The sequence below is a fragment of the Balaenoptera ricei genome, chromosome 16 (genome assembly GCF_028023285.1).
Source record: "Balaenoptera ricei isolate mBalRic1 chromosome 16, mBalRic1.hap2, whole genome shotgun sequence".
In the NCBI taxonomy this organism is placed as follows: Eukaryota; Metazoa; Chordata; class Mammalia; order Artiodactyla; family Balaenopteridae; genus Balaenoptera; species Balaenoptera ricei.
In genome coordinates, this window is record NC_082654.1 from 37458262 (window position 1) to 37477839 (window position 19578).

Here is a 19578-nt window from a genome sequence, read left to right on the forward strand (position 1 = left end):
AAAATTAAAGGAAACACAAGCTTTAAATCACACAATAGACCAGATAGATTTAATTGATATTTATAGGACATTCCATCCAAAAACAGCAGATTACACTTTCTTCTCAAGTGTGCATGGAACATTCTCCAGGATAGATCACATCTTGGGTCACAAATCAAGCCTCAGTAAATTTAAGAAAATTGAAATCATATCAAGCATCTTTTCTGACCACAATGCTATGAGATTAGAAATCAATTACAGGGAAAAAAATGTAAAAAACACAAACACATGGAGGCTAAACAATACGTTACTAAATAACCAAGAGATCACTGAAGAAATCAAAGAGGAAATCAAAAAAATTTTTGATTATAATTGTTGGAGACAAATTATAACAAAAACATGATGATCCAAAACCTATGGGATGCAGCAAAAGCAATTCTAAGAGGGAAGTTTATCCTAATACAATCCTACCTCAAGAAACAAGAAAAATCTCAAATAAGCAATCTAACCTTACACCTAAAGGAACTAGAGAAAGAAGAACAAACAAAACCCAAAGTTAGTAGAAGGAAAGAAATCATAAAGATCAGAGCAGAAATAAATGAAATAGAAACAAAGAAAACGATAGCAAAGATCAACAAAACTAAAAGCTGGTTCTCTGAAAAGATAAACAAAATTGATAAACCTTTACCAGACTCATCAAGAAAAGGAGGGAGAGGATGCAAATCCATAAAATTAGAAATGAAAAGGGAGAAGTTACAGTGGACACCACAGAAATACAAAGCATCCTAAGAGACTACTACAAGCAACTCTATGCCAATAAAATGGATAACCTGGAAGAAATGGACAAATTCTTAGAAAGGTATAACCTTCCAAGACTGAACCAGGAAGAAATAGAAAATATGAACAGACCAGTCACAAGTCATGAAATTGAAACTGTGATTAAAAATCTTCCAATGAACAAAAGTCCAGGACCAAATAGCTTCACAGGTGAATTCTATCAAACATTTAGAGAAGAGCTAACACTTATCCTTCTCAAACTCTTCCAAAAAATTTCAGAGGAAGGAACACTCCCAAACTCATTCTATGAGGCCACCATCACCCTGATACCAAAACCAGACAAAGATACTACAAAAAAAGAAAATTACAGACCAATATCACTGATGAATATAGATGCAAAAATCCTCAACAAAATACTAGCAAACAGAATCCCAACAACACATTAAAAGGATCATGCACCGTGATCAAGTGGGATTTATCCCAGGGATGGAAGGATTCTTCAATATACGCAAATCAATCAATGTGATACACCATATTAACAAAGTGAAGAATAAAAACCATATGATAATCTCAATAGATGCAGAAAAAGCTTTTGACAAAATTCAACACCATTTATGATAAAAACTCTCCAGAATGTGGGCATAGAGGGAACCTACCGCAACATAATAAAGGCCATATACGACAAACCCACAGCAAATATCATTCTCAATGGTGAAAAACTGAAAGCATTTCCTCTAAGATGAGGAAAAAGACAAGGATGTCCACTCTCACTACTATTATTCAACATAGTTTTGGAAGTCCTAGCCACGGTAATCAGAGAAGAAAAAGAAAGAAAAGGAATACAAATTCGAAAAGAAGAAGTAAAACTGTCACTGTTAGCAGATGACATGATACTATACATAAAGAATCCTAAAGATGCCACCAGAAGACTACTAGAGCTAATCAATGAATTTGGTAAGGTTGCAGGATACAAAATTTAATGCACAGAAATCTCTTGCATTCCTATACACTAACAACGAAAGATCAGAAAGAGGAAGTAAGGAAACAATCCCATTCACCATTGCAACAAAAAGAATAAAATACCTAGGAATAAACCTACCTAAGGAGGTAAAAGACCTGTACTCAGAAAACTATAAGACACTGATGAAAGAAATCAAAGATGACACAAACAGATGGAGAGATACACCATGTTCTTGGGTTGGAAGAATCAATATTGTGAAAATGACTATGCTACCCAAAGCAATCTACAAATTCAATGCAATCCCTATCAAATTACCAGTGACATTTTTTATAGAACTAGAACAAAAAAACTTAAAATTTCTATGGAGACACAAAAGACACCGAATAGCCAAAGCAGTCTTGAGGGAAAAAAGCAGAGCTGGAGCAATCAGACTCCCTGACTTCAAAGCTACAGTAATCAAGACAATATGGCATTGGCACAAAAACAGAAATATAGATCAATGGAATGGGATAGAAAGCCCAGAGATAAACCCACGCACCTATGGTCAACTAATCTATGATAAAGGAGGCAAGGATATACAATGGAGAAAAGATAGTCTCTTCATAAGTGGTGCTGGGAAAACTGGACAGCTACATATAAAAGAATGAAATTAGTCCCTAACAACAGCATACACAAAAATAAACTCAAAATGGATTAAAGACCTAAATGTAAGACCAGACACTATAAAACTCTTAGAGGAAAACATAGGAAGAACACTCTTTGACATAAATCACAGCAAGATCTTTTTGACCCATCTACTAGAGTAAGGGAAATAAAAACAAAAATAAATGGGACCTAATGAAACTTAAAAGTTATTGCACAGCAAAGGAAAGTATAAACAAAACGAAAAGACAACCCTTAGAATGGGAGAAAATATTTGCAAACAGATCAATGGACAAAGGCTTAATCTCCAAAATATATGAACAGCTCATGCAGCTCAATATTAAAAAAACAAACAACCCAATCAAAAAATGGGCAGAAGACCTAAATAGACATCTATCCAGAGAAGACATACAGATGCCCAAGAGGCACGTGAAAAGCTGCTCAACATCACTAATTATTAGAGAAATGCAAACCAAAACTACAATGAGGTATCACCTCACACCAGTTAGAATGGGCATCATCAGAAAATCTACAAACACCAAAGCTGGAGAGGGTGTGGAGAAAAGGGAACCCTCTTGCACTGTAGGTGGTAATGTAAATTGATACAGCCAGTATGGAGGTTCCTTAAAAAACTAAAAATAGAACTACCATATGACCCAGCAATCCCATTACTGGGCATATACCCAGAGAAAACCATAATTCAAAAAGACACATGCACCCCAATGTTCATTGCAGCATTATTTACAATAGCCAGGACATGGAAGCAACCTAAATGCCCATTGACAGATGAATGGATAAAGAAGATGTGGCACATACATACGATGGAATATTAGCCATAAAAAGTAATGAAATTGAGTCATTTGTAGAGACATGGATGGACTTAGAGACTTATCATACAGAGTGAAGTAAGTCAGAAAGAGAAAAACAAATATCATATGTTAACGCATATATGTGGAATCTAGAACAGTGGTACAGATGAACCAGTTTACAAGGCAGAAATAGAGACACAGATGTAGAAAACAAACGTATGGACACCAAGGGGGGAAAGTGGGGGGAGAGGGTGGTGGAATGAATTGGGAGATTGGGATTGACATATATACACTAATATGTATAAAATAGATAACTAATAAGAACCTTCTGCATAAAAAATAAATTAAATTCTTAAAAAATGGGAGTCACTGGGAGAGAAGAGCACATGGATGAAATTTAATTATATATGGAACATTTCTAGACCCATATCTGTGGGGTTTAGTCCCAGATGAATGATAACTGGAAACTTTAGAAGCTGTATTTAAGATGTGAAAATCGCCTGTGGCACTCATGTTATAAATTGCTGAGAAATAATTTCATTAACAAGTGATGAGTTGTTTCCAAGTCCCTCCTGGGAATGGGGAGTCAGCTGGGTCATTACCGTGCATTGCCCTCAGCTGGCAGCCTGAGTTCCCTGGCAGTTAGGAGCAACGGCAGCTCATTCAAACTCTGATTGTCACTTTCAAATAGTAGTCCAGCTACTTAGAGCATTCATTGCAATTCAGCTAGAACTGTGGTTTTGAGCTTGACCTGTGAGAATTCCAAGGGCCCCTCTTTGAAAACATTTTCTCCAGTCCTACTGCTATGGGCTCTCCAGGCAGTGGCCTAGGAATTTTTGTTTTGTTTTGTTTTTTAACATTTTGGCCACACCTCACGGCATGTGGGATCTTATTTCCCCAACCAGGGATCAACCCACACCCACTGCAGTGGAAGTGCAGAGTCTTTTGGACCGCCAGGGAAGTCCCAGGGAGTCTATATTTTTAACAAGTGCCTTTGATGGATTTTATGATGAGGCAAATTTGAGAAACACTGTGGTTGAATACAGCCAGTTTTAAAAATAAAGATAATTAAAACATTTGACTTTAAAGTTTAGTTGCATAAAATACTAAAATGGAAGTTGCTTTCAGGAAATACAATTGTAAACAAATCGTAGAGATCCAGTTCAAATTGCACACACAAATCTGGTCGCATATTGTCATTTCTAACCTGGGGTTGGGTGTAGAGCAGAATATAAACAGCCTAACTTTCATAGACCTCAGGCACTTTTGCCTTTGCGGGCCCCTTGCTCCGTAAAAAAGAAATAAAAATTGTATTTTACGACTCTTTTGATATAAAGATGGATGTGTTGATAAGATGTATTACAACATTTTCTTTGACCTGAAAATTCATATATTTTCTTCTGATTTTAAAAGAAATTGCAATATTTTCGTGATGGCTTAAAAATACTGTAGGCACCGAGCCTGTTGTGCCTAACAGTTAATTTGGGCCTGCATGGCAGAGGTGGTGAAATCCAGAAGTTAGTTCTGGAGGCTGATGTGATGATACTTCTACTTGTCTCGGGAGTTCTGAAAGGAATCCTCACTATCCTTTTGCTCTTTCTCATGTGAGACTATGATCAGCCCTTTTGTTCCCACCCTTGTCCGGGTGAGAGGGAGAAAGTTGATGGGTATCTGAGGCTGTGTCAGTGGAAGAAGGGTTAGTGTCACACGGGGGTGTGTAGCCTTTCCCATGGTGATCCATTCCCACAAACATACCTGTGCTTCCTTAACTGTGTTTTGAATTGCCAAGTTTAACATACAGGTTTTGCCTTGACAATAAGGGAGTAATTCAGGTCTCTTCCTACCTGAAGGAGCCCTGGTGATGTCAAGCATCTAACTGGCTAAAGGACTCTGCTCTTGGGTGTCAGGCTCCCCGTCATTCTTTTTTTTTTTTTTTAACTTTGTAAATTGAAGTATAGTTGCTGTACAATATTATATACGTTGCAGGTGTACAATATAGTGATTCACCATTTTTAAAGATTATAGTCCATTTATAGTTATTACAAGATCTTGGCTATATTCCATGTGTTGTACAATATATCCTTGTAGCTTATTTTATACCTAATAGTTTGTACCTTTCACTTCCCTACCCCTGTCTTGCCCCTCTCCCCTTCCCTCTCCCCACTGGTAACCACTAGTTTGTCCTCTATATCTGTGAGTCTGTTTCTTTTTTGTTATATTCACTAGTTTGTTTTATTTTTTAAATTCCACATATGATAGCATACAGTATTTGTCTTTCTCTGTTTTTCTTATTTCACTAAGCATAATACCCTCCAAGTCCATCCATGTTGTTGCAAATGGCAAAATTTAATTCTTTTTTTATGACTGAGTAGTATGCCATTGTATATATGTACCACATCTTCTTTATATTGCCATCTTGGATTTCGGTAACAGGCTTGAGATGGGCAGAATATTGCTTGAGAAAGGAAGGAACTGTCGAGATGAGGAATGCAGGCATACTTTTTTTCACGGGCAAGACCACAGATCTGCTCTCTGCTCACTGAAGCAAAATTAAAACAGTTTTTTTTTTCTTTTGCATCATTACAGAGAAGTTTTTGATTGAGAATTCTAAAATAACTCTGATTATGAAGATTCAACATATTGACTGTAAAAAATTGAAAAACATCATATCAGCAAAGCCAGAAGAAGAAAAAAACCTTAATCCACTATACATAATGCCTGTTAACATTTTGGCCTGAAGTTTCTAGTCTTGTGTTCTGCGAACAATAGCTGTTTAATTTTTATACAAAATTGTAATCGTATGAAATGTACCATTTAATCACCCACACTTTTCACCTAACAATATATGATGAACATTCTGCTTACATCGTTAATTGCCATCCTACAAAATGATTTTAATGGTGATGTATTGTTCCTTTGTGTTAGTGGATAATCATTTATTTAACCAGCCTTCTATTTTTGGACATTAAATTTCACATCCTCATTATTAGTAGTAAAACTTTAATGATTTTTGTAAGATAAATTTTTAAATGCATGCGTAATTATTTCTTTAGGGTAAAGTGGAACTAATGTCTCAAAGGGCATAGGAATCTGGAACTTTTTGATGTATATTTCCAAATAGTCCAGAGGAAGGATTGCAACAGTTTATATTCCCATTAGTACTCTGTAAGCGCTTGTGTTCTTGTATCCTTGCCATGTGACTAAAATATAAACTAAAGAAATCTGGTATGCATTAATTTGAAAGAAACCATGATTCAGGTTTCTTTGCATAAGAGTATTTAATGTTTAGCAGATTGTTCTGTGTGCAGTAATTATGGGTTTCTTCACAATGTTATGGAAACCCTTTTATTAAATTTTACATTTACCATTTTCTTCAGAAAGGTCCTTAAATAGTTCTTAGGGTCTCAACTGTTAGTTTTATGCTGTTAAAAGTACGGTTTTGGAGGACTTTGTGTGTGTGTATTTAGGATGATAGAATATGAGAACCAGACAGAACTTTAGTTAGTTGGGTTAGTCTACCTCCATCTTACAGATTAGTAATTGGCTTAAGAAAGAAACTTGCCCACAATCATTCTATCTCTTGCAAGTGACAGACAGCTCAGACTAGCAGAGCGAAATGAGGAATTTGTTGCTCATGAAACTAAAAATAAGTTCTCTTACCTACTGTGACTGACCTTGGGTAATTCCTTGATCTTTCTAAACCTTGATTTTCTTATCTGTAAACAGGGTGTTGGACTCCACCAAAGGTCCCTTCTACCTCTTAAAGTTCAATGTTTCTATGAATATATTAGCAAAGAATTTCATTATACTATCAACCAAATTTAGACATAGTGAAGGGAAGGCTAGCGCTCAGGAAATTTTTAAAGAAATACAGTTTGTATTACACACTTGGATCTAAGTTAAAGTTGTTGTGGTTGTTTTTAACTTGCAGAGATCCTTAGGCAACTTGAACATAGTCAGTATTCACGTAGTGTAAAAATATCTCCAAAGTGCTTGAAAAGTCTCTTTTCTCTGTTGATCACACATCATGTTCAAACATCTTTTCCGCCTATTTATTAGTTTGCTTAACAAACCTATTAACAAATAGTGGGGAAAGAAATTCAGTCCTTTTGCTCCCTGTTCACAACTCTTATAACAAATTTCAACTTGGTGAACTTAGGGAGAACTGTCCATGACAGCAGCAGGTTGCTGAGTCAGACCCGTGCACAGAGGAGCTAATCTTGAGCGCTGGGCACCTACTTTACACACAGGAAGACATACCAATGGCAGGGAAACTTGCCTCACCAGGAACACCCTGAAGCTCTGTGGCTGGTTGTTTGAGAGGAGGTGGATTTTCTCATGTCAGGCTCCCTTAGTTCTTTAAGATTGTTTCCTTGACTGGTAGGAGACCTTTTCTCTCTGTTTGTGTGTGGTTATTTTGTTTTTGATTTTGGTTTTGGTTTTTTCTCAGTCTTTACTCATTTATGCTATTTGGAATTCACTGTGTAACCCTTGAAATTTACTGCAAGAAGCGTAAGTGTCCCCCATTGTAAAGCAATTATACTCCAGTAAAGATGTTATATATATTTAAGTGCCCCTCAGAGACTATTCTAGTGTTCTGAAAAGGTCTTTAAGAAACAGGCTTTGTCTTAAAGCCATTGACTACCAATAAAATTTTAAAATATTTTCACCACACTATGTAGAATACAGATTCATTTCAGGGTTTTAACTACTATCAGATTGCCAATTCAGGTTTGTGTTTCCAGAAATTTTTACACAAATAAATGCAACAGAGCCTACGTACCCTTTTATTCACACTCAGCTACCACATGTTTATCAGCGATACTGGCAGTCCCTGGATCTGGTTCTGCAGGAGAGGGAAGGTTCCAGGGAAAAAAACCAGCCAGAGATTTTGATGGAAAGTATACTAGTCAGGCCAGGAAAGATCATCCTGCGGTAACAACCTCCAAATCTCAGTACCTTAAAACAACAAAGGTTTATTTCTCCTTCACCCTGTAAGTTCATTGATGGGCAGCTGGGGTTCCAATCTGGCTCCTCTTGACTCTGCATCCTGGCTGATGGAGCAATCATTATCTTGAATTTTGGTGGTGACGGTAACAGAGAAAGAGTTCTGCAAGGTCTGACACGAGCCGTAAGTGCTCTTGCCTGAAAGTGACACACACCATTTCCATTCCTAACTCACTGTCCAGATTAAGCACATTGCCCAGCTCCGTTCAGAAATGGCCAGGAACTGCAGTCTGACCCCACGGGCCAGGAAGGAAGGGAAGCAGCAGCAGCGCTAGTGACGACCACAGTTTGCTCCTCTGATTACCAGATATTTGGCTCGCTGTGCCTCCTGCAGGTGAAATACTCATCCCCTCCCCAAAGCAGAGAACCCCGCAGTCCCACCCAGTCACAGCATCTGGATGATGCACAGTTGGCACTAAATTAGGAGGTCATTTTGACATCCACTCTGGATGTGGGTCCTCTTGATCTAGAGACTTCTGAACTAAAAAAGGCATCTGGGTTTAAAAGGGAGGAGTAAAGGGTGAATGTAGACATTCTGTATCTAGAACGAGCATCACTTCTGGCCAACACAGAACAGGCTCTTAGTGGTTCAGCTGAATTTATCAAAAGCATCTGCATACCCTGGATTAAAGAAAACATGAGTCATGGATTATAGCTGCATTGGGATTTCTTCTTTCCCCTTCTCTCCTATCTCCATCCACAGCTTGTATATGGGAAGTGTAGTTTAGGTAGACCTTGATATCAGGAAGATAAATAAAACTGAACATTTAAAATATGACAGTGTCCTATAAAAGCATTAAAATGTGAATAGAAGAGCATTTAATTTTTCGTGACGGTAAGAAATGAATATAGGTAAGTGAAAGCAATTTCTATTGCCATTCAAACTATAGTTTTCCAATCCTTGCTCCCTTTTACCTTAACCCAAACTGCTGATATGACATTTAACTGAATTTCCAAAACTCTACACTTTTCCCCTCTGTTTTGCTGAGTTGCTAACAAAAGCTTTGAAATGGCTCAAAACTGCGCAGGAGGTGAAGCAGGAAGAAGAAACTGGAATCGTAAATAACTTATAAAATGCTTAGCTGTCCCCTGACGCATTTTAAAAAGTGAGACCTCTTTTCAGTTTCCTGTACTTAACAATATCCAACCAAATAAAGGCCATGTAGGGGCTCTTCTGGGTTACACACACCTTATTCTGTCCGTTCTGTGCTAAGGTGTCTCCTATTTTCTGTTATCACTGAATTCTTATTTTTTTACTTCTTTATATACTGAAAGTTCTAAGTATAGAATTTTCTCATCCTCTCCCCTGACTTCTAACCTCTACCTATAAAACCTGCTTATCCTGCCACCTTCTGACAATAGTAACAACCTGAAGGGGTGGCCCTCTGTACCTTCCTGTGGGCTCATAAAATCATAAACACTTAAGGGTCTTTCCACCTGCCTGCCTGCTGTCCTTCATCCCTCCCTTCCTCCTTTCTTTCCTCCCTTCCTCCCCTACTTTTATTTCAAACCAGATGGGGTTAATAAATTATTTACACTTCTAGGTATCTCTTGCTTTTCTCATTAACAGAAGATTGGGGGTGTATCTCTCTAGGCAGTTAGTATAGATCTCATTCATTCTTTTTAATGTCTGCCTAATAGTCCATGGTTTGGAAGTTATACTTTATTGAAGTTTCTCTGTTAAAGAGCATGCAAGTTGTTTCCAATTTGTTTTGATCTTGCTTTTTGTTTTTCTTAAATTTGGCCACTGTAAGGGGTGCAGTGAACTTCCTTATACCCATCCTCGAATACTGGTCCTTTTTCTAATATGGTCCAAGAGAGGGATTAACTGCATTTAAAATGTATGTGTACTTTTAATTTTAATAGATGTTGCTAGATGTTTAATAGATGTTGTTGTCTTTCAAAAATAGTTATCCTAGCAATGTTCCAGAATACCCTTCCCCCATCCTATCCAGTAGTACGTGTCTTTCCTACTTTGATGAGAATGGACTACACCTGCAACCCCAATTGCATAGCCTGGGCACCTGTTGACGTACTGTAGCTTATTTCAGTGGGGTTTAAAACTAGGGCTCTGGATGGCCTGTGTGATTAGGGGTAGTTGCGATTTTTTGTGTGTGTTTCTTAAAAAATCCATGGAAAGTTTATGGGAGGGAGGGAACTGGAGGCCATTCTTATGCAGTCCACTCCTTTCACAGATAAGGAAATTGAGATCCAGGGAGGTGGAGGGAGTTAATGTGAGCTAGTTACTGGCTGCTGCTTCTGGGAAGCAATTGGTCTGAATTCTAAATCAGGGATTTACCTATTACCTACACTGTGGGCCATGCTGACAGTAATTTGTAGAGAATGGACCAAGAAATGTCATCTGTGAGATAGGGATGAACTGTTTCCAGTTCTCTATTCTCTCCTGCTAGGATAAGCAAGCTTCCCACCCTACACTGGGCTGTGTGGGATTTGCTTTGCAAACTTCTGCAAAGATAATAGGACATTTGTTAAATTGGTTTTGTCAGTGGAATTTGCTGCTCTTAATCTGTTTGGGAGTTGGAGGTTTTATTTTTCTGTACCATTAGAGTTACTGCTTACTAAGTGTGGAGCAGCTGGCTTGTGTCACAGCTAAAATGACAACAGGGAAGCACAAGAGAGAAGATTCTGTTCAGGAATGGCTTCCTCCTATGTACTCCTTCCTCCTCCCTCCCCAGTGTACCCATGAAGAGAGCTAAATAGTGGAGCTGCCTAGAAAAAAGAAGCCCTCTAGGTCCCAGGTATGTTCTTGGCAATGTAATCTCTAGGTGTAATGTGCACAGTTTGACCAGGGCTCAAATGGATGTTCTCTAGGGCTGAATAAAATAAGCTTTTTGAAAGAAGCCACTTTTACTGCTTGAGTCTTTAAACTCAGTCTTAATAGAAGTTTCAGCTTTAGCCCATGGAGTCTGCTGAGGAAGATGAAAAGGGAGACTCCAAATTTTGGATTCCCACTTGGGTTTGCCCTGTGTTCATTACAGATCATATGACAGCCCAGCGTTAACTTTCCAGGTTGCCTCTAAATAAAGTCAGCCTGTTCAGGGAGCTCAGCCCATTCTCTTAATAATAATAAAAAATAATTACGATGGAAATTCATTTTGTCATAGATAAGCCTCTCCAGCAGATTAAATATAAATATATATTTATATATAAAAATATAACACAAAACATGCTTTTGTGTTGCAGACCTGGTCAGGAGCTATGCTTATTTGTGGGCTTGACTCTCAGTGGTCATGGTTCTTGTGGCTTAGCAGTTTGCAAGCCTGCAAGTTGAAACCTCTGGGGAACGTAAAAAAAAAAAATGCTCATGCCTAGATCCTCCCTCAGAATTAAATCAGAATCTGTGGCAGAGGACACATGGCTGAGGTGAGGACTTCTGGGCGGGCCATTTGAGATGGAGAGAGTATCTCTCCTTAATAAAGAAAGAAATGAGTTGTAGCTCGAGCTGTTCTTTTGAGAATTCTGTCGCCATAGGGATCATCATGTGTGCCCCTCAGCTCTCACAGCCCACTCTCTCTCCTTTCTCCTTCCTATTTATCCTGTAGATTAAAGCAGTGGAGTCATGTCATATAAAGTCAGCTCATGAAGGCAAAAATTGAATGCTGTAAAAATGATCTTCGAAGAATGAGCTAGGAAGACACCGTGAGGCGTAGAGGTCAACATACCATCTCTTGGTACACTTAGCATAGCCAGCGTTTCCTCTGGCATCAGAACAGATCACTGTTTCTTTGGCTGAGATTCTGATAAAATAGCATTTGGGAGCCAGAGTGTATGCAAAATATGTATCTTTAAGTATTGGAGTTAACTCTGTTTGGTGAGATTCTGGAGCCCTGAGAACCACGTGGGAATTGAGACTGGCTTAGGGAATCTTATTCTCATCTCATGTTCGATTCCGAGGCCGATTCTGAATGAAGTGTAGGCAGAATCATGGACACCATTTAAAGTGTGAATTTCTCCTCGCCTGTCTCTTCTTTTAGGCACCTATAGTTGAATTCAGGTAAACTGCATGGTAAATGCAGCTAGAGATGCAACATCACTGCATTTCATTATTGACTATTCAAAGACAGCCCGTTTCTTTGTCCAGAATTCAAGGGCACTCTGTCTTTCTGTCCGCTAGCGTTCCCGTGGTTCGGCATGGATATCGGTGGGACGCTGGTTAAATTGGTCTACTTTGAACCGAAGGATATTACAGCTGAAGAGGAGCAGGAGGAAGTGGAGAACCTGAAGAGCATCAGGAAGTATTTGACTTCAAACACAGCTTATGGGAAAACCGGGATCCGAGACGTGCACCTGGAACTGAAAAACTTGACCATGTGTGGGCGGAAGGGGAACCTGCATTTCATCCGCTTTCCCAGCTGCGCGATGCACAGGTTCATCCAGATGGGCAGCGAGAAGAACTTCTCCAGCCTGCACACCACTCTCTGTGCCACGGGAGGCGGGGCTTTTAAGTTCGAAGAGGACTTCAGAACGGTAGGTCCGCTTTACCCCCGTGCAAACAACAAAACCACCTCTTAGAGAAAGAAAGAAAACCTCTCCCATACCCATGATCATGGCATCTCTTATGGAAGAACCTGACCACTAGGCTTGGGACTTTGGACAAGCTTACTTCACCCCTCTGTGCCTCAGTTTCCTCATCTATAGGAGAATAAAAATAGTTTCTGCCTCGTAGGGTTTTTACTTGAAGGATTGAATGAGATAATATGTACCTGGCACTTAGTGCTCAATAAATATTGGCTGTCCTCATCATTTTGTTACAATTACTTCTGCACAATATGCTAAAGACAAGGTGATGTAAATCCCCTTCTGAAGTATTTTAGTTTTCCACAGACTCTTATGTTTCATGAAAAACATAATCATTGTGCCCGTTTCATAGATACATAGACTGAGGCCTGCAGGAAAGGCTTTCTACACATCTTACTAAAAATGATTACTTCTTTCTACCCATTTGCTCTGTATCTTTTTTGTTTTATGAATGTCCTTCAGAAGTTTTGCTCACAAGCAAAAATGAAATCTTTGACATTATTTAGAGGTGAATTCCTGTATTGATGAATATGATCTAGGGAGTATGGCTCTACATAATAAGAATAGTACTATATCCTGACTGGCAGTGTTGCTCATTTAGATTTGACACAGTTGGCTAAGTGGAAGATATGGATGAGTGACATGGAATCCTAACTTTCTCTTTACTAAGCAATCCCTAACACCTATGTGTTCCAATTTCCCCATTTCTACAGTCAAGATAATCTCTATACTGTCTAGCTTCATCTCACAGGGAATCAAATGAGAAGAAAGAGAGACAATAGATAGAGAAAATAAAGAAAATTAAATTAACAGTAGTGATTGAACATAGGAGAAGGAAGGGTTGGAAGATTTGGGGATTAGTCTTGCCAGAAAGTTTATCATTAATGAATAAATTAATAAATCAGTGCATTATTCATTGTACTTAATAAAGCTATAATTGCAAATTTTATTTGCATCATCAAAAGTAACATCATTTATCTCATTGATAAGTAGTTTCTACAAGAGCTGGCAATAGAGCCCTAGAGCATTACATTAAGTCAGATTGATTATATTCAGGTTTTGGCTTTTCCTCTTGTGTCCCCTTTCCCTTGCCAGCAGAATCTGACACTGCCCCTTACTTAAATGATCCATGGGATCTTTTTCCCACTAAGGGGACCCAATGATTGAAGAGTTTTGAAACTGAGAAAGTTGAGATTAAGTTCAAGTTCATAAATGAAAAAGCACTGATCCTGAATTCTAGTGCTGTTTCTGCATTTAACTAGCTGGGTGACTGGGCAAGACATGTCCCTCCTGTGGGCCTCGGTTTCATCATTTTCAGAAAGTGGCAGTAAGGTGTTCAGGCGGATAAGGAAACTAAAACTAAAGAGAGATGAAGAGGCGCTAAATACCGTCCCCTAGGTAAGAGCTGGGTGTCAGCTCAATTCTGATTCAGGAAATGCTGACCCACCCCTAGTGCTGTGAGCTCCCCAGGTCCCTCCAGGATGTCCTCTGTGTCCATCTCCACTAGGGAGCCTGAAGTGTACCAAGGTGACCTGGGACATTTAAGCAAGCTCCATCAAAGTCTCCGTCCCTCCTCTTGGGTAATGCCCTGGATTCCAGAAAGTGACTCAATCTATGTTGGCCACGAGCAAGTGTGTTTCTCAAGTTTCTGAACTGAGAAAGGTCATATCTTATTACAGCCAAGATAAAGAAGCCTCTGCTCCTTCAGGAGGCTTCTGGAGCCTAATGAACAGACTGGAGCAGGGAGCAAGTTTGGAGTATTTGCCTAACAGCCTGGCCATCTGTAAAAGGAAGTATTATATGGCCTGCCTTCTGTTTCCATGCTCAATCTTGGCCAAAGTGAAGACAATTGAAGACAGATCTCTTCCTGTAGCCCGTCTGTCAGTAAGTGATATGCCCTGATCCTTCCAAAGTTTGTGAGGATGAATAGTTTTTATCATTCTCTTTCCTAAGCATTCATTCTCATTCAACAAGTATTTATCATACTCTATCAATGCAACAAGTACTGTTATGAACAAAACAAAGCCCCTGCCTTCCTGGAGCTTATATTCTAGTGCAGGGAGACGGTCAATAATCAAATAAGTGATTATAGAGTATATCAAATGGCAGTAAGTGGGGAAAAGAAATAGGTAAGGGGGATAGGAAGTGCTGGGCGGGTCTTTGTGTGATGAGGTAACATTGGAGTAGGAACCCGAAGAAGAAATAGAGCAAACCAGGCTGGTATGGGGAAGAGTTAGGGTTAGTAAGTGCTAAGGCCCTTAGGTATAATGTATCCAAGCTCTTCCCTTTCCAGAATGGGAAATTGAAGGTACACACTAAGTTGTAAAGGATCAATATATACTACTATACTATGTAGTAAACAGTCTGACAAATAATAAAGCAGTGCATATACATACCTGTAAAGTCCTGTCATTGTCGTTATATATAATCACTCTCAAGAGCATAATACAAGTTTGCAGACATGTATTTTAAAAACCTGAGTAACTAGGGCTATCTAAATGATGGTCAGCCGACCCTGAATAGTTAGCAATTGTTATGTCTGATGACTCTGTCCTTTTCATATATAGTAAATGTACTTAAATCCTTAGATAATGTTAACTAGTCTTCATCAATTTAGAATGTACTAGAAAGAGTTACAAAGCCACGAGACAAGCGTTAAACTAGACCCCTGTGTAGAATACTTTCAGTTGAACAAAGCTGCATTTCTTTCTTCCTTTTTCTTTCTTTTTTTCCTTCCTCCTTCTTCCTTTCCCCTTTTCCTTCCTTCCTTTCTTCCTCCTTCCCTCCCTCCCTCTCTTCCTTCCTTCCTTCCTTCCTCCCTCCCTCCCTCCCTCCCTCTCTTCCTTCCTTCCTTCAACATTTTAGGATCACTGTCACAAACAAATTTCTGGCTGGCAAAAGTTTGCCTTCAAAATTAATGATTCAACAAAATGGAACACAGAAGAAAAACTTAAACAACATATGCTCCAAGAGATTGGTAGGCCAATGAAGAATCCTACCATTTGAGAAAGTGATTCTCAAAGGGGAGACTCCCATGTGGTTGTATACCAGGGCACTTAATCCTGTAGATTTCATTTAACTTTGTGTTTCTCCCCACTGTCTATGTTCTGCGAGTGTTGTTTTAAAGAACCTACCAGAATATTTTATGTACCAAATCTAATATTTTCATCCACAAGTACACTTCCCAACTTCAACAGGAGTCCTCTTTAGAATGCAAAGTATTCTAATGATAGAAAATTTTTAGAAAAAAGTCATCCTTTTTGTCCACTTAGCTCTTCATTACAAGAGATACTTTTCCTTGTAAGTTTTGTTCAGTCCAAGACTAACATTTATTAGAAGTTAGAAGTGACTCTTTTCATTTTTTAGAAGAAAACAAATACCTACCTTCTAAACAAGCAGGATATAACAACAATCTTACTTGGTTTACATGAGATTTAGGGAACAGTAAAAGATTCTCTTATTGCTTCACTACATTTTTTTCAAGGTGTGAGGACTTAAGAATTGGCCTTCATTAAGCCAGAAATCTCCAAGGACACAACCGAAAAAAGTTAATAATGGTGGAAAAATCATCAGGAGGGGATAATAAGGTAATTGTGGATGTGTGAAATTCTAAATCTAAGTAGACCATTCATTATTAGCTGGGTTCCTATCATTAATCCAGGGACTGATTTGTGATATTGCAGGAGCATAAGCTTTGTAGATACCGTCACCCTCCACTTCATTCTGGCTCGACCCTTTTGGCCATTCATGTACCCCTTTTATCATTGGGTGCCAGGAGGAAGAGGCCATCTTTGAGGTTTTGTTATTTTTCTCACTCACAGAACATATTTGAAATTCATCTCTCTCTCAGGTCTCAGTTAGCTGTCCTGTGTGAGGAGAAAAGAGCCCCGAGTGTAATTTATAATTCAGAGTCAACCATTTTATATGCAAATTGTTCTTGGTTTAGTAAGATAACCTTTTCTGCCACTTCCATTATGATTTATGGAGCCAGGGTCAGCAAAAGCACCTTGGGAAGTGTGGAGTATCATACAGATGTGTATTTTATTCTTCTTGTGCAAAACGATTTGGTGGCTCATTTCTCAAGCACAGGAGAGTGATGGAACTGGTTTGGGGTAGGTCCCTAGAGAGTAGGTATGAAACCTCCTGGGATGGTTTTTACCAGATTTATTTACTCAGCTATTTATTTAGTTCCTTTTTAAGTTTATCTTATTGAAGTCTAGTTGATTTACAATGTTGCATTAATTTCTGCTATATAGCAGAGTGATTCAGTTATACATATATATATATACCTTCTTTTTCATATTCTTTTCCATTATGGTTTATCACAGGGTATTGAATATAGTTCCCTGTGCTATACAGTAGGACCTTGTTGTTTAGCCATCTTATATATAATAGTATTTATTTTTGACAGACTGAAGCACATAAGGAGAACCTCTTACAGTTGTATCCTGAACATGTGTTTAGAATCCATATGTTTTCTAATTTCATCATACAGGGAATCACTGAATTCCTTTGAGAAATTAAAGTTTTCGGTTTGGAAATGATGTTTCCAAATGTATTTCAACTTGAGATAAGAAGACCTGAGTTATTTTACTTCTTATATAAAATTCACGTATAACTCATGTTTCCAAAGCATGTTCACACAGCCATCTTGCTGGATTCTTGAAAACACCCCTGCAGGTTAGCCAGGGCAGCTGCTGTTGGGGAGAGAATGTAATTTTATTGAAGGCCTGTTGTCACTGTACTGGAGTGGGGTCATGCATTAACCCCAGCTCTTCAGCTCCAAAGTCTGTAGGGTCCTAGGACCAGCAGCACCGCCTGGGATATTGTTAGACATGCAATCAGAAACTCTGGGAGTGGGACCCAGCGATCTGTGATTTAACAAACCCTCCAGGTGATTCTGATGGCACCTAAAATTTGAGAACCCCACTGCACCCATGCTTGCTTGGGTGACTTTGGGACTAGGCAAAGCAAAGTTAGTGTATCATAGTAGTAGTTTGAAAAAAAGAATTATTTTTTTTACTTTATTTCTTCCCCTACTTCCATTATTTACAGAGTTTGAGTCTTAGGGCAAGTTTGGTTTGTTGGTGTTAAGTTTGGGGAATAGTTTAAACTTAATGATTCCTAAAGAATTGGCAGAACTCGTACTTTCCAAAAGTGCTAAGGAGAGTCACAAGCAGTGGGGTGCTGAAGTCAGTCAGCTCCTACTGTCTCACGAGAGCCCATTGTGTGCATGAGAGCGCATTGTGTCTTCCCAACGCTGTGTTTAGTGACATCGTGTTGGTAGCTTGAAGTTGGCTATGGTGGGAGTGATTATACCATGGAAATTGGTAAATGCTATAAACCAGGGCATTTGCTCCCTGAGAGCTGGTTGTTAAACATTTACCAGCACATCTTGGTGACAAGGTTATGTTCACAGTAGCTGAAGCTTCATCTGCATGTTTGCTGGATCTGATATTTTTTTAAAAATTTAAAACTAGCTGCCAGCATTTAAAAATTGGAAGTTTTCACATGAAATCTGGATTTCCAGCTCTTGAGAAATAGAATCATTTGGCAACATTAAGCCCCCATTACCACATGGCAACAACGGGCTGCAGTGAATTTTAAATATGTGTGGATTGTCTTGTGTGCCACAATCCCCATCATTCTGTTACTTTAACATTTAGTCAAGGGGCTTCACTGCTTTACTGGCTCCTGCAGCATTTGCTTTTGTTACCCTGGTATAAAGAAAACTAAACCCAAAGAAAGAGTGTTTCTCCATAGCTGGGATCTGAACATAATGTCCAAGTAATGATTTGACTCATTGCTTACACTTGCGAGCCTGTCCCTTTTCCTGGATGGAAAAGACCTTTGAGGGAGGTCTCCGTAGGTCTCAATGAAAGTGACTAATATTTCTGTTTCCCAGTTTGGGGATGCATGACCTCAGGCTTCAGAAATATCCATCCCTCAGTAAAATGTTATAGAAGAGATGTTTGTTTGCTGCTAGCACTTTATTTGAAAGTGATTTTGAGGGGAAAGGTGAGATCTTTCCCTTCAGAGCAAAGCTACGTGCTTTGTTTACTTGCCCTGACAGGTTTTTCTTTTTCCTGAACATAGTTTCAGGGTGTCCCCTGAACAGACAGTGTCACTGTTCGTGTTTGTGATGTTGGTTCTGGGTACTGCTGTCAATATTGTTGATGGACCTCCGATTAATTTTTAAGCAGGTGAACCTATGGCCCCAAGACTGGGTGATGAAATCGCTACCTTTCAGTTTGTGGTGATCCAGGAGGGGACAGTTTTCCCTGTTCCATTTAAGAAATGTTTATTAAGCCATTATTATGGACAGGCCTTTCAGCGTGGTGCTCAGGGGCAACCACTGAACCAAAAACAAGCCAGAATGTGACCCACGCTGTGAGTGCGTTGGAAGACGTTGATAGGGCCAGGGAATCCCAGAGGATGAGAAAATAGCGTTTACACGGCTGTGTCACTATAGTGTTTAGGTCTCCAGATAGCCTTATACCTATAGTATTACCCCCTGAACACGAGAATCATGACATGCATCTCACCCAAAAGTTTCACTTGGTGAAAAATGAAATGTTCAAAATCACTTATGAGATGGATGTACTTTATCACCAAGTGTCATTTAGAATGATTGTTTCTGTGTATCAAGAAAATGTCTAGTGCTTGTTTCGGCAGCACATATACTAAAAATTGGAACGATGCAGAGAAGATTAGCATGGCCCCTGCGCAAGGATGACACGCAAATTTGTGAAGCATTCCATATTTTTAAAGATGTTAAAAAAAAAGAAGACGTCTACGTCTACCACCTTGCTGGTAACCTATTCTAACTAATTCTGCTCTGCAGCTATAGCTTCAGTGGATTTT

The 19578-nt window shown here is 39.0% G+C and overlaps 1 protein-coding gene and 1 non-coding gene across 9 annotated transcripts in view; both read left to right on the plus strand.

The window, feature by feature from the left end:
• Positions 1–19578, plus strand: part of PANK1 (pantothenate kinase 1) — a 110759-nt gene that overhangs the window by 72151 nt on the left and 19030 nt on the right. For 6 of the 8 annotated variants that reach the window (XM_059900940.1, XM_059900937.1, XM_059900938.1 and 3 more), the window contains one exon: positions 12311–12663. The exons of 1 other annotated variant lie outside the window; for it this stretch is intronic. In XM_059900940.1, the coding sequence (XP_059756923.1) occupies positions 12328–12663 (336 nt within the window). In that variant the 5' untranslated portion in view covers positions 12311–12327. Of the gene's footprint in view, positions 1–12310; positions 12664–16221; positions 16302–19578 lie in introns of those variants that run through there. One more of the 8 variants, XM_059900943.1, reaches the window with a different exon arrangement.
• On the plus strand, positions 19374–19481 carry LOC132351343 (U6 spliceosomal RNA). Its single transcript, XR_009498282.1, has one exon. It is a non-coding gene; the product is annotated as a U6 spliceosomal RNA (small nuclear RNA).